General features: G+C 38.5%; 1 protein-coding gene across 4 annotated transcripts in view; it reads right to left on the bottom strand.

Moving 5' to 3' along the window:
- Positions 1–4262: 4262 nt before the first annotated feature.
- The window catches only part of ZNF507 (zinc finger protein 507), a 42252-nt gene continuing 32108 nt past the window's right edge, over positions 4263–14406 (bottom strand). For all 4 annotated transcript variants that reach the window (XM_081806661.1, XM_081806663.1, XM_081806662.1 and 1 more), the window contains 2 exons: positions 8249–8383; positions 4263–8135 (listed from right to left, as the gene is read on the bottom strand). In XM_081806661.1, the coding sequence (XP_081662787.1) occupies positions 7769–8135; positions 8249–8383 (502 nt within the window). In that variant the 3' untranslated portion in view covers positions 4263–7768. The remainder of the gene's footprint in view (positions 8136–8248; positions 8384–14406) is intronic.

The raw sequence follows: 14406 nt of genomic DNA, 5'->3' as shown, positions 1-14406 counted from the left end.
TGTGTCAGCACTCGACTGTTTTAGACACAGTCTCATTTGAGCTAGGTGACTCTGTGAGGTAGGCTTACGTTTCAGAAAGCCGAAGAAATAGCTGAACTTCTAAGAGATTAAAAAGGGTAAAGCCGGGCGCCTGGGTGGCTCAGTCGTTAAGCGTCTGCCTTCGGCTCAGGTCATGATCCCAGGGTCTGCTTCTCCCTCTCCCACTCCCCCTGCTTGTGTTCCCTCACTCGCTGTCTCTCTCTGTTAGATAAATGAATAAAATCTTAAAAAAAAAGATTGTATTTATTTATTTATTTATTTTTAAAAAGATTTTATTTATTTATTTGAGAGAGAGAATGAGAGACAGAGAGCACAAGAGGGAAGAGGGTCAGAGGGAGAAGCAGACCCCCCGCTAAGCAGGGAGCCTGATGTGGGACTCGATCCCGGGACTCCAGGATCATGACCTGAGCCGAAGGCAGTCGCTTAACCGACTGAGCCACCCAGGCGCCCAAAAAGATTGTATTTATTTCTCCCTCTGCCTGCCGCTCTCCCTGCTCGTGCTCTCTTGCTCTTTCAAATAAATAAATACAATCTTTAAAAAAAAAAGTTATTAGAAAGGGTAAAGCCAGGCCGTGTTCCAACCTGGCGGAGGCGGGAGCACCCCTTCCACGGGCAGCTCTGGTGGGCTGTCGCCCAGACCTTCCTCCCCTGGTTTCAGATGGGAATGCGGGCACCGCTTTCCCATGAGGAAGAGTCACACTTTTTTTCCCCCCTGCTATTACGAAGTTTAGTTTTAAACATTGTCAGGCAGCTTGCTGGGGCGGCTTCATCAGCATCCATGTACCAGGCACAAGGAGGCTCCAGCTGGGCACAGGTTCTGAAGAGCCTTATTTCAGATTTTTTTTTGACCTATATGGTGATACTCTGCATGGACTCCAATATCAGCATTCTAGAAAGACACCACCTCACCAACTGTGTTCTCCTGCTTCACACCGGAGAAGGGCTGGAACAATGAAGGTAACCTTGAAAACACTGGTTTATTTATTTAATTATTCCGGCAGGACTATTTTTTTGTACAACATGAGCTGTAGAAGATCAGAAATAAATACAGCTTAAGACTTGAACCACGTCCTGCTGTACTTTTTCTCAAGCCTGAAATAGAATTTTCTAACACCTTTTGTGGTTGGAAATACTGAATTTAAATAGGATTGCAGATATAAACAAAAAGAGCAAGATGTGGATTGATGTGCCTATTTCAGTAAAAATGCAGCCACGTTATTTCGAAATACAGATACAAAAATTGACAAAATGACAAGTGGAAAATACAAAAATCTGGAGATGTGCACTGTAGTGATAATAGACCTTTAAATAACGCTATTAGGTACTAATAAAAGACCTGAAAAACGAATAACTTATGTTGTTGAGCGTCTCTTCAGGTCATGATTTTTAAGATTAATAATTAAAAACCCCATTTCATTATTATTGATACCAGTGCCAATGACATGGGAAGTATTCATTTTTCTTTTTAACAAAAGATAAAGCTGAGAAATCAGAAAGATGAAATAACTAGGTAAGTCTCAGCTCATGGTCAAGATTCATTTTCTTCTGATTTGTGTGAAGTCGAATTCCCATCTACCTCTAACATGCAATGTCCTTTCCAAACAAAGGACCCAGGTACCTCAGTATTACTGTGGAAGTCCCTGACTTACATTCAGTTTTGCAAACCATTACTCAGTGGTGCCTTCACTATCTGGATTAGGTGACAATCGATGTAAATGTCATTGAGTTAGGAAGCCAAAAGACAGCAACATTTGATAAATTTAGTTAGGTAATGGTAAGAATTTATATTAGATGCCTAAAATTAAACTCTTTAATTTTAACAAAGGAAGATCTACTATCATCTACTTTTGTAAGGCAAACAAGTGAAACTGATTACCCATTAATGGAAGAAATACTCAGTAGACAAGAAAACCAAGTATGTCATCATCTTACAAACACTATGGTTCAAATAGGAAAATGCAGCACCACAAAATGAGGTCTAGTCAAACTGGGTCTTGCTGCACAGATAGGAACCTGGAAATGGGACTTACAGTCATTTGGATTTTGAGCTATAAACCCAAACACACTACCTACGTAAGCCCGTCATATGGCTCAGGTCATATTACAAACTTTTCTAAGAACTTACAGGGCTGAAAATGTTCGTTTTACATCCTTGCCAGTGGATGTGGAAGACATCTAGAAAGGAAAGTACTGTGACTTTTTCTTCCCTCGGCCAGTTTGGTCAACAGATCTACACTGAAGCCGATTACAACCTCCGTTATTGTGGCTTTAGACTCAGACAAGCTATTATCCACCACAAAGAGGTGCATCAAAGACTCTCTTCTGTGTACCCTGGATTATTCCCTCAGCGGTCCCCAGGGTGAGGGGCGTGGCTTCCACAGTGACCCGGTTACCAGGTTACCAGGCACAGCGGTCGGGGGTGCGGGTCGAACAGCCACACCAGCTGAAGCGCCCGGGGTGCCCAAAGGGTGAAGCAGGCAGGGGACCAGCGACACTGTCGGGCCGTCGGGAGGAAAACAAGACAGGACTTTTTAGTGCAGCATTATTTTCTTATTTAATGGTGCACTGTTATTTTAAAAACAAATTGTGTGTGGCTTTAAATAGCAGAGATGATGAAATAGGTTAAGTCATAAATTATGGATAAGGGCTGTGGAAGAACAGGAAGACTTTATAAAAATTACAGAGGGAGAAATAATATGATTTAGCTAGAAAACAGTGCTATGAAAAGCTTTTTCTAGAAAAAGCTTTTTTTTTTTTTTTTTTCTTTCTGGTAGCTTTAAAGCACGGGTCATACCATTGTTCCAGCTCAGAGGTCAGCCAACTTTTTCTCTGGAACTATTTACTATCTGACAAAGAGTACCTAATTCGGCCTTCGTGGGCCATACGGTCTCTGTCTCAACTCCTTGACGCCGCTGTTGTACCTTGAAAATAGCCATGTGCCACACGGAAACCCACGGGTATGGCTTTACTCCATTTACAAAAACAAGTGGCAGGCCAGGGCTGCAGTTTGGTCTTCTAGACCAGCACTGTCCCACAGGAAAATTACAACAGCCACATGTGTAATTCACAATCTTCTGGTAGCTACACTAGAAAAATCAAATCAGGTAAAATTATTTTAATAGTTTATTTTATTTAACCCCAAATATCATTTCAACATGTAACGTAAAAACTATTAATAATACACTTTACCTTTTCTTGTACTAAGTTCTCAAAACTGTTGTGTACTGTACGCTCAGAGCGCACTAGTCAGGTTTCAGGTGCTCGACAGCCGCACGTGGCTTGTGGCTGCCAAGTTGCAGCATTATGTTCTAGAACTTCCATGCTGGGATTTCTACAACCAGTCTGGTGTAGTGACGAAGTACTGGCATTTGCTTCTTCAAAGAAAGGGGACGGAATTATGTTGCCTCGAGGGAGACAGGCCAAGGGATTACAGCTACTGGGAAGAGGTATGTGGCCTCAGACACTCTAAGCTGAGGTGGCCCAGGATGCTGGGGCACAAATGGGTAATTAGAGCTATGATACAGTCAGATGATGTTAGCTTCACGTGTCAATGCAACAAACAAATCGAATTCAAAAAAAAATATCTGATACAGACCACAAAATGATCAAGGTGTGCACACATCACTCTAATTTTTGGCCTTCAATAAAGAATGCTAATTGTCCTTAACACAGCTGGTCTTCCGCACTGTCCCTGTATCAGAACTGAAAGTGTCTAAAAATGTGATTGGGAAGATAAAATGGAGAACTGTGTAGCAAGGGGAAAAAAAGCTTCGAAAGTAGACTGAATTTTTAAAATGATTAAAATGAACTAAGTGCTCTTCCATTTTTGTGTAACAGGGTTTAATGCTAGTTGGCGATAATTTAACAAGTTACCAAACGGTAATCTTTTTTTTTTTTTAAGATTTTATTTATTTGACAGGGGGCAGGGGGGAGAGCGCACAAGCAAGGGGAGCAGCAGAGGGAGAGGGAGAAGCAGGCTTCCCGCCAAGCAGGGAGCCCGATGTGGGACTCGATCCCAGGACCCTGGGATCACCTGAGCTGAAGGCAGGCACTTAACCAACTGCGCCACCCAGGTGCCCCCCAAAGGGTAATCTTAAGCCATAATCGTAAATTCAACCCTTGGGAAGTTCGTCAGTATTTGAACCTACCTTTCCAAGTGACCAAATCAACATTTCTAAGATAAAACCGGATAGAACCTTTTGGTAATAAAACATAGAGGCAAGTGTTTTTAACAAAAAATTTATTACCAAAATACAATATTAAAGTCAATACATGACAAACTCCTGTAAAGCAAAATAAATTATTCTAACATTGTACAGTATTTCCAAAGGTAGTTAAAGAAGCACTATAGACCTTGCTTCACTGTTTGTTGAACAGATAAACTGTCCTACCATGAACACAATCCTAGAGTTTTAGGCTTTTAAGGCATGCAGCTCGATGTGCAGGATAATTTTACAAAATGCAAATCATCCTATTTTAATAAGATACAGTGTCAGAATTAACTGTAGTCTTTACATGTCAGTGTTCCAGAAATTTTTAGACTTTGGCTATAGAAGCAATGCCATAGTGTTACACAATACTCATTTTTTAAAAAAATACATGTATTCATGTCCATGAATATCAAACTCAAATTTCTATTAAATATATTTTATAGAATATTACTTAGAGCACCTTGCTGTACAATAAAAAAAAGATTAAATAAGTGTCTATGAAAACTAAAAATATAATAAGTCTCAATAGAGAAGCCTGCTTGTCTTTGTCAAGCCAAGTACATTGTGGGAAGATACAATGTAAACATGGGTGCCCACCATCTGCTTTGTGAGAAAAGACAAAGAAAATAAAGAAGCCACCAAGAGCTACCTCGAATAGGATGAGAGATCTAGAACAAAGGCTTTTGTTCTGTCAGTGTCCGTATACCCCGCAGGCCGGACACGGAACTAAAATCTACAGGCAGGGCACTGGAAGAACACTGGGGCTGCCCACCATCTTCTGGGTTATTAGAGGAGGAGCGAAAATGTTGGCCCCCTGGAAAGTATTACTTATAATGATCAGAATGCATCGTCTTGCCCCCTCCCCACCTTTGCCTCACATCCAGTATGTTTCTTTTAAAAACTATTTTTACTATCAAATCTTAGAACTGTGTAAAGTGTTCAGAGTGGGAAACAAATACTATGAGCTTTATTATGGCAAAAGATCTACTACAAGTAAAATGTTATTCCTACAAAGATAATTCCTACTGATTAGTGTAATACCTATCTCTTCTACAATTAAAATTGCATACTTAGCCTTCATTATTACTTTTAGAAGTGTTCAATTGTTCTTGGTAGAGACAGTGGTCACTTAAGGCTTGCCACAAAATGGTAACAGGAAGGTACAGAACACCCATGGTATATGGTTCCTCCTACAGCCCCGGGGAAAGCGTTTGAGGATATTCTAGGCTAGGATCAGATGAATGTTTAAAGGTTTTGAACCTCTGGGTTAATTTTTTCTCCATGAGTTAGGTAAATTTTAAATCCATGATTCCAAATGGGAAATTTATGTAACAATCAATGGAAGTGGTTTAGGGAACTGAATGTAATTTAAAAAATTCACTATTGATGTTTTTGGGATTTTTTTGGTTATTAATATATTCCAACTGATTACATGAAATTAAAACCAAGGAAACTTTATAAAACAAAATCCTGCTACTAAGGTTGTTAATTTTTAGAATGAGTGATAAAAATGGAACCATTTAAAATATTTAAATTTGAAACGAAGTATAATTGTGTTTTAATTCTGAAAACAGGAGAAAATATATATCCACATGCAGTGAATTTGGGTGATATAATTTAGTGTATATATATAAATTCATTTTATCTTTTTTAAAAATCACCTATCAGAGTGGTATTAACTCCCATAAATAAATTAAAGCTACCTAAATCAAACAGCCGCCAAGTTACAATCAATCGTTTGTTTAAATATCATCATCAACATTAGATTTAAAAAAAACCCTTAAACAATGTTTCAAGATGGCCTGGCCCCACTTAAGTAGTTCCTGATGCGACCTTAAAAATACTAATTCATTCAATCCGTACCTGGACTTTGGGAAGGGAATTCTATCCTAAAATATGTCTACAAAATATTCCACTCAAAAAATTCTGTTTTCAATGTCTTCTAAGTTTATCAGAGTCACAGCCTCAGCACTAGATGTTAGAAATCAAGTTCAGAAAGAGCACCATGAAGATGGTGCACTGCATGGTGCACCGGCCTTTTGACTTGTATGCAGAATTTACTTTGACAAAACAATGCAAAAATAAATGATCAGTACAACAAAAGCCAAAACAAAAACAAAAACACCCCTCGTCTCTTCGCTTTGAAACACATTATAATACAAACTGTGTAATTAATGAGAAGATCACATGTATGCGATGGCGAGTTTTAGTGTGGAAGCACTGGTAGTTGGTCTTCCATATGTCCTATTGCACACTGACAAAATGGAATAACCTAGATAGGAGAAACCCTGTGGGCTTGCCAAATGTTGTTTGTTATTAAAAGTTTTATAAACAACCTGAATTTTTACTATAGGTTAGCCACATTTGATTATACCTCTTATGCTAAGTACAACTAGATTAATAAACTCCCGGAAATAAAATCTCCACAGCAGTACTCATTCTAAGGGGCTTTTGAATTTCGCCCCTCTTCCCCCAAATGATTTTTATTTAAGAGTTCCAAGTACTTCCAAGGTCTGATGATCAAATGCAAATTTTCATACTTTGTTGCTTGAATAGACCTTTGCAATACCACACTTGGTCTAGTTTGGGAGAGAGGACTATAAAGCATGTGTAGCTACGGAGAAAATTGCAGTGTTCTGTCAAACACTTTGAAAAGAGCCTTTGGGAATGTGCTGTGCTAAACGAGTCCCCATTTTCACGAACCTTCCGATTTGGTTTGAGGCAGGTGGGAATTCACCTATTTTCTCCTTTGCTCACAAGAAATTCACTGTAAATTTAAGACAATAAGGTACTTCTTAAATGCCTATTTATACTCTGGATTTGGATTCAGAGGTCGCTTTCTTTTTTAATAAGTAATGTATCTTTAAAAAAAAGTACTGTACCTTAGACTGAGTATATGATTAAATCCTATCGATTTGGGGAAAGACTGATAGGTAGATCATTTCAAAGCCCTCTGGTATCTTATCCTTGTTGACTCTGTTGGTGATAGTGAAAACCCCTCAGACAGCAGCCCCCCACCCCTCACAAGAGGCCCGTCCCTCTAGAGTTGGCATGTCCAAGCTCAGAATGAAGAAGAAAACTAAGCTCTGTTTAAGACTGTGACACTTTTACAACAAGAAGTTTTAGAATAGTTCCAGAAAAGCTCTTTCTTAATTCTTTTGCTTGCATTTCTACACTATGATAAGCTTTGAATAATAAATACACTCAACAGTAAGAAGAGGTAACAGGGTTAACACAGGGTTACATCTTTGCTTCCTCCTCAACCCACTTCCCCTCACTCAGAATATTTAAATATCATTACCGTGTATCCACTTGGAATTTTTTTATTACACTGCAAATTTGGTTCCAAAGTCACATGCATCTCTTCCTCAAAAAAAAAAACCACCAAAAACCAAAACCCAAACACCACACCAAAACTATTTCTCCTGTGTCTAGTAAGTTACTTGATAGCGCAAAGGTGAAACCGTGGTTTAAAGGATTTCTCTTCTACCGTGTTCCTCTTCAAGTAGTTATTCAATCTAATTTGTGTTCAAAGTGGTGTTGTGGTCCTTATTGAGGATGATGTTTACGATCTCACCCTCATGCTCTTTCATATGATCCAAGAGATTTTCTTTGCTGGTAGATTCGAAGCCACAAATACAACAACAGAAGAGTAAAACACAATACTCCATGCCAGGAGGCGCCAGACTGGAGTTTTTTTCTAAACTATATGAGGTATTACTTGTAGGGCTCAGTTTCTCATTGTCGTTGGAACCTGCAACTTCACCAGGAGCCTGGGAAATCAGCTCTGAGGATGATACCAAATTTCCCGAACTTCCAGTGACAGGATCGGCTCTTTCCTCACTGCTGTTTAAGAGCATCTTTGCAGGGGATCTCCCCAGAACCCTTAAAAACAAAATAAAACACACCAAATCCTCAGTTGGTTATAATGTAAGACTAGCAGGTTTAACCCTCACTTCAGTTTACGTACAAAAAGGGAAGGGGTAAGGATCAGGTACCTGCCACTCTGTGAAATGGCATCATTGATAGCCTTGTTTACTTGTTCGTAGTTGTAATTTTGGTCACTTGCATGCTTCCACATGTGAGACTTCAAAGAAGGAGGATGGCTGCACACGTACCCACACAGAGAGCATCTGAAAGACACAGGTGAGAGTCAGAGCGATCCTGTAACCTCATCTGAAGAATTACAGTGATTCTGTAACAACTATGAAATTCCTTCTCCGGAAGCCTTATAAGACATCTTATTTCACTAAATCTAAGATGTTACTCATTGTAAAGAGACGTACTGATTTCGGAGGCTAAAGTGTCCTAGAAGAGGTATCCTAGAATCAATAAAATTAAGTATTTTCTGTCATAAAAAATTTATTAGCATCATGACAAACATCCCAGATTACCTGGGCTATTACAGTATTTGGAAAGAGTTCTAATATAGTAACATACAAAATCTTTGCTCTAAATTATTTAACCACACACAGGAAGAAAAATATACAAAATACATACTCTATACCACTTATTTTTTAGAAAATTTTTTGAGAGAGAGAGAGACAGCGAGAGAGGGAACAGAAGCAGGGGGAGGGGGAGAGGGAAAGGGAGAAGCAGGCGCCCCTATACCACTCATTTTTTAAGAAAGCAGAAAGGAGGGTGCTGGGGCGGCTCAGTCGGCTAAGCATTTGCCTTTTGGCTCAGGTCATGATCCCAGGGTCCTGGGATTGAGCCCTGCATCGGGCTCCCTGCTTAGTGGGGAGTGTGCTTCTCCCTCTCCTTCGACCCCTCCCCCCTGCTTTGTGCTCTCTTGCACTCTCTCAAATAAATAAAATCTTAAAAAAAAAGAAAGCAAAAAGGAATTAAATAATTTTAACATGAACTGTTTATTTACAGATCCACAGAAAATGGTAGTAGTCCTGAGAATAAATTAACAATTTAGATTTCATAAATAAAACTTAATAATCTTCAAAAAGTTTCTATTTAAAATAACATCTGTTTCACATAATTAGTTACACTTGGTAAAATCTGAACTGAATGAAGTATTTAAAAAAAAAAAGAATATACTTTTTTTGAATAGATTCTTTTAGCACTTTTAGGTTTATCTCCTTTCCCCTGCATCCAGTTCTCCCTCTTAGTGGTATCTTGCATCAGTGTGGAGTATCTGTTACAAATGGTGAACCAAAATGGATACATCATTATTAACAGCTGACTGTTCACCATTGGTGTTCCACAGTTCTGTGTTCTGACAATGCATAATGTCATGTAGCTATCATGACAAATCATAAAGGATAATTTCCCTGTGTGAAATACCCTCTGTGCTCTATGTATTCACCCCTCACCCCCCCCAATCCCTGGCAATCACTGATTCTTTTACTGTCTCCACAGTTTTGCCTTTTGCAGAATGTCACACAGTTGGAATCACATAGTATGTAGCCTTCTGGACTGGTTTCGTTCATTTAGCCATATGCATTTAAAGCTCCTTCACGTCTTTTCATGGCCTGATAGCTCTTTTCTTATCACCAAATAATATTCCATCGCCTGGACGTACCACAATTTGTTTACCCATTCTACCTACTGAAGGATATCTTGGCTGCTTCTACATTTTGGCTATCATGAATAAAGTTGCTGTAAACATATACGTGCAGTTTTTTGGATGGATATGAATTTTCATCTTTTGGGTAAATACCTAGGAATACAATTGCTGGAGTGTATGGTAAAATTGTTTATTTTTTAATTTTTCTTTTTTTAAGATTTTATTTTTAATTAATCTCTATAGCCAACGTGGGGCTCGAACTCCCAACCCCGAGACCAAGAGTCGCACGCTCTATCGAATGAGCCAGCCAGGTGCCCTGCAAATGTACTTTGTAAAAGAAAATTTTGTTAAATACTTAAGTAGAAGCCTAAGAAATCAGGTAACTTATCTGAACTCTTCACAACAATAAGAGACATGGTCACTGATAATGGAGCACAAAGAAAATAAAAATGCATAAATAAATATGACAATTAAACAGGCAAGGTCTAAACTCTCCCTCTAATCCACCTTCAACTTTATGATGGATGCAGCAGTATTAGCTTTTTATTACATGTCCTGAGGCATCAGGTCCAAGGCCAGTGAAGGGTCTTTTACCTCAAGAAATACCAGGCCAGTTAAAGGCAATAAATGTGCAATTTTTGGAAGAACTTCCATAAATTCAAACATAAAAAAGATGTACAATTTTCATTAATAAGCAGAAAAATGCATCATGCACATAAGCCTGATAGAGATGAATAAGTCTGATAATGCCATTTTTGTATAGATGTGAAGAAATGGAAATGTATAAATTGCATGTATGTAAGTACAAGCACTCTGAAGAGTAATTCTGTTAAGACTGAAGAGGCACACATCTGTGACCTTATATTCTAGTTCTAGGGTGCTACCCTAAAGATATTCTTGTGCGTGTTCACAAGGGCACATGTACAAAAATCATGTAGCCATGACCAGTTAAGATTTTATTTATTTATTTGACAGAGAGAGACAGCGAGAGAGGGAACACAAGCAAGGGGAGCGGGAGAGGGAGAAGCAGGCTTCCGCGGAGCAGGGAGCCCGATGCGGGGCTCAATCCCAGGACCCTGGGATCATGACCTGAGCCGAAGGCAGACGCTTAATGACTGAGCCACCCAGGTGCCCCTAGCCATGACCAGTTTAAAAAAAAAAAAAAAAGGGGAGGCAACTCACAACCCCTGTTTTCCCACAGAAATATGGAAATAAAATGGTTTATTTTCATATAAAGGAACATTATACTGTGCCTAAAATGAAAGAACTAGATGTATACTTATCACATGAACCAATGATCAGTGAAAAGAAAAACTAACAAAAGTATTTGTTTGGTGTATCATTTAAATAAATTGTGAAAATACCAAAACCAGTGTATATTAATACATTCAAATATGTACACACACACACACACACACACACACACAGTAAAGTCTTGAAAAAATGCTAGGAAATGATACATATTAGTATCAGGACAATGGGAAGGAAGGGGAGAAGAAGTTTTACGTGTCCCTGTTTTATTTCTTCAAAATGTGGTAAGATGTTTGAAAGGTTTTATCATTTAAGATACTTTAAAACTGTTATACCAAACTGTTATACCATTCTCTTTAAGACTTTATAGACTGCATAATAATTTTATTACTGGCCACACACAGAAAACTAACCTTAAATCATTTTATTTTGCCTATTTATATCTGAGATGCAGTACTTTTTTTTTTTTTTCCTAAGTAGGCTCTACACCCAGTGTGGAGCCCAATGAGGGGCTTGAACTCACGACCCTGAGATCAAGACCTGAGCTAAAATCAAGTCGGACACTTAACCGACTGAGCCACCCAAGTGCCCCATGAGATGCAGTACTTTTTTGACACATCTCAATAAATCTGTTTCAGTAATATCTAGAAAAGGGCTGGCAGTTGGTGATCACTCCCATCTCCTTGCCATTAAGCTCAGTGTCCATATCTGACTATATTTGTTCGTTATACTGCGGGGTGAGTGTGCTCTGGGTACCGTCCCCGGCTCAAGTGTTTCTGGACTGGTCCCTCTGCACCACTGTGGCCTCGCACCCAGGTCTACACTGAGCAAGTGGGAGTGAAACAGCCAAGGCCAAGAGATGCCCACTCGTTCCCACCCAGTACTTTCACCAAGCACAATGCCTTTATGCAGGGCAAACACCTCCATGGTAATTTATAATATACACCTTTATATTTATCTTAGAAAAGGGGGATATATATACAAACTCTTGACTCTTCAGATTGCTTGTCTCCTTATATATATTAAGACTCCTGCCCTGAAACCTCACTGGAAAATTCTGTACCCAGATGAACCACAGAATGCTGCACATCAAACGGTCCTCTGAATGGAAAGTCAGTCTCATGCAATGAGAATTTCATACTTTGAGAAAAATGGGTCAAAAAACAAATGTCAGAAATTGCAAATTTCTCCCATGGAGCATCTCCAATGTAACTCAAACCTTTTAAAAATAAGAGTGGTGAATTATTCAGTTAAATAATTGATTTTTTTTTTTTTAAAGCAAACTAACTTTAGAATAGTTTTTGAGTTTTACAAAAAAGTTGAGTTCTTCCTATTGTTAACATCTTTTATTGCTAAGGTGTATCTATCATAAATAAGGAGCCAAAGTTGATACATTATTATTAACTAAAAGTTCATACTTTATTCAGATTTCCTTAGTTTTCTCCTTTTTCTATTCCAGGATCCTATCCAGGATACCACGTTACATTTAGTCATCATATATCCTTTGGATCTTCTAGACTTTAACAGTTCCTCAGACTGACTTTGTTTTTAACGACCTTGACAGACTTTAAGAATACTGGTCAGGTATTTTGTAGAATGTCCCTCAATTTGGGTATGTCTGATGTCTTTCTCATGTTTAGACTAGGGTAATGGGCTCCAGGGGGGAGGAAGACCAAGGGGTATAGTGCCATTCTCATCACATAATACTGTCACAACATGAACACTGTTGATGCTGACCTTGAGGCCAAGCTTCTCCACAGGAAAGTTATGCTTTCTTATCCCCTTTCCACACTGCACACTTCGGAAGAAAGTCACAACGTGCAGCCTGTACTTCACTTAAGGAGTGGGAATTATAGTCCACCTCCTGACAGCAGAGTATCTATATAAATCATCGGGAATTTTGCACAGGAGCTTTCTCTATTCTCATCCATTTATTTATTCAGTCATTAATGTCAGTATGGACTGCTGGATATTTTATACTCCGGGATATAATTCAATACTGCACTATTTATTCTATTGCTGAAATCACTGAGGGCTCCTCCAAATGGCTCCCATGTTCTGTTGATATACTCCTATTGTTTTGTTTGTTGAGCACTTCCCTTACTTTCTGGCACCACAAGATGCTCCAGGCTTACTTATCTACCCATAGAGATCAATCATTTCTCTAAGCCATTTCTCTTGTTCTTTTTATTGGTATTAGAAACCAAGATTTGGGTGCTGAATGAACTGCTCTCTTTCCTTTTTTTTTTTTTTAAGACTTATTTATTTTAGAGAGAGAGTGAGAGAGCTTGTAGGGTGGGGGTGGGGGGCTGAGGGAGAGGGAGAATCCAAGCAGACTCCCCGCTGAGTGTGGAGAGCCCAATGTGGGGCTCGATGATCTCATGACCCTGAGATCATGACCTGAGCTGAAATCAAGAGTCGGATGCTTAACTGACTGAGCCACTTAGGCGCCCCTGAACTGCTTTATTTCTATAAATAACTTATTTCCTGATTTCAAAAATTCACTGTAGGAAATTAGAAATAAACAAAAATATACAAAGAAAACAAAAATCACTTATAGCTTAACCACTAGATGTAACCAATATTATCATTTTGATGTGTGCTTACCAATCTTAAAATAACATATATTTATAAACTTGGGATCATGCCGGTTAACTATTTTGTTAGTTACTTTAGATACTTTATCTATAAAGATACTTTACCTATAAAAGAGTGAAGGTAAGAATTATATCTGACTTCTCAAAAACCAGGCAAATGAGAATGGAGCGAAATATTTCAAGTATTGAGGAAAAAAACAACCAACCTAGAATTCTGTAGCCAGCAAACCAGCAAGAGATAGTCTTGCAAGAAATGTTAAAAAAGTTCCTCAGAAAGAAGGAAAATGATACAGGCCAGAAACCTGGATGTACATACGGAAAGAAAGAGCATCAGAGAAGGCATAGGAGATTTAAAAAACCTTCCACTTTTCTTATTCTTAGTTGATCTAATAACAATTTGTTCAAAATAATAGCATATGCTTACGTATATGTGTGTACACACACACACACACCCTTATGTATAAATGAAATTAATGACAGAAATGATACAAGGGATGGGAGAGAAGAATTAGGATTATTTTATTATAAGGTACTTGTACTACCCATGAAGTTGGTATAATGTTATCTACGTGGATCTGGATTAGTTATAAATGTATATTCCAAAGTCTAGGGAAACCACTACTAAAAAGTAAAAAAAGAAGTGTAACTGATATGCTAAGAAAGGAAAGACAATGAAATCATACCATATCTTCAATCAAAAACACAAACGGCAGAAAAAAAGCAAAAGAAAAAAAACAGGAACAAGGGCAACAAATAGAAAATAGTAACAAATATGGCAGATACATTCAAT

Source organism: Leptonychotes weddellii, chromosome 16 (genome assembly GCF_054177405.1).
Source record: "Leptonychotes weddellii isolate Sample4059 chromosome 16, ASM5417740v2, whole genome shotgun sequence".
Taxonomy (NCBI): Eukaryota; Metazoa; Chordata; class Mammalia; order Carnivora; family Phocidae; genus Leptonychotes; species Leptonychotes weddellii.
This window is presented reverse-complemented; position numbering and strand designations above follow the sequence as displayed.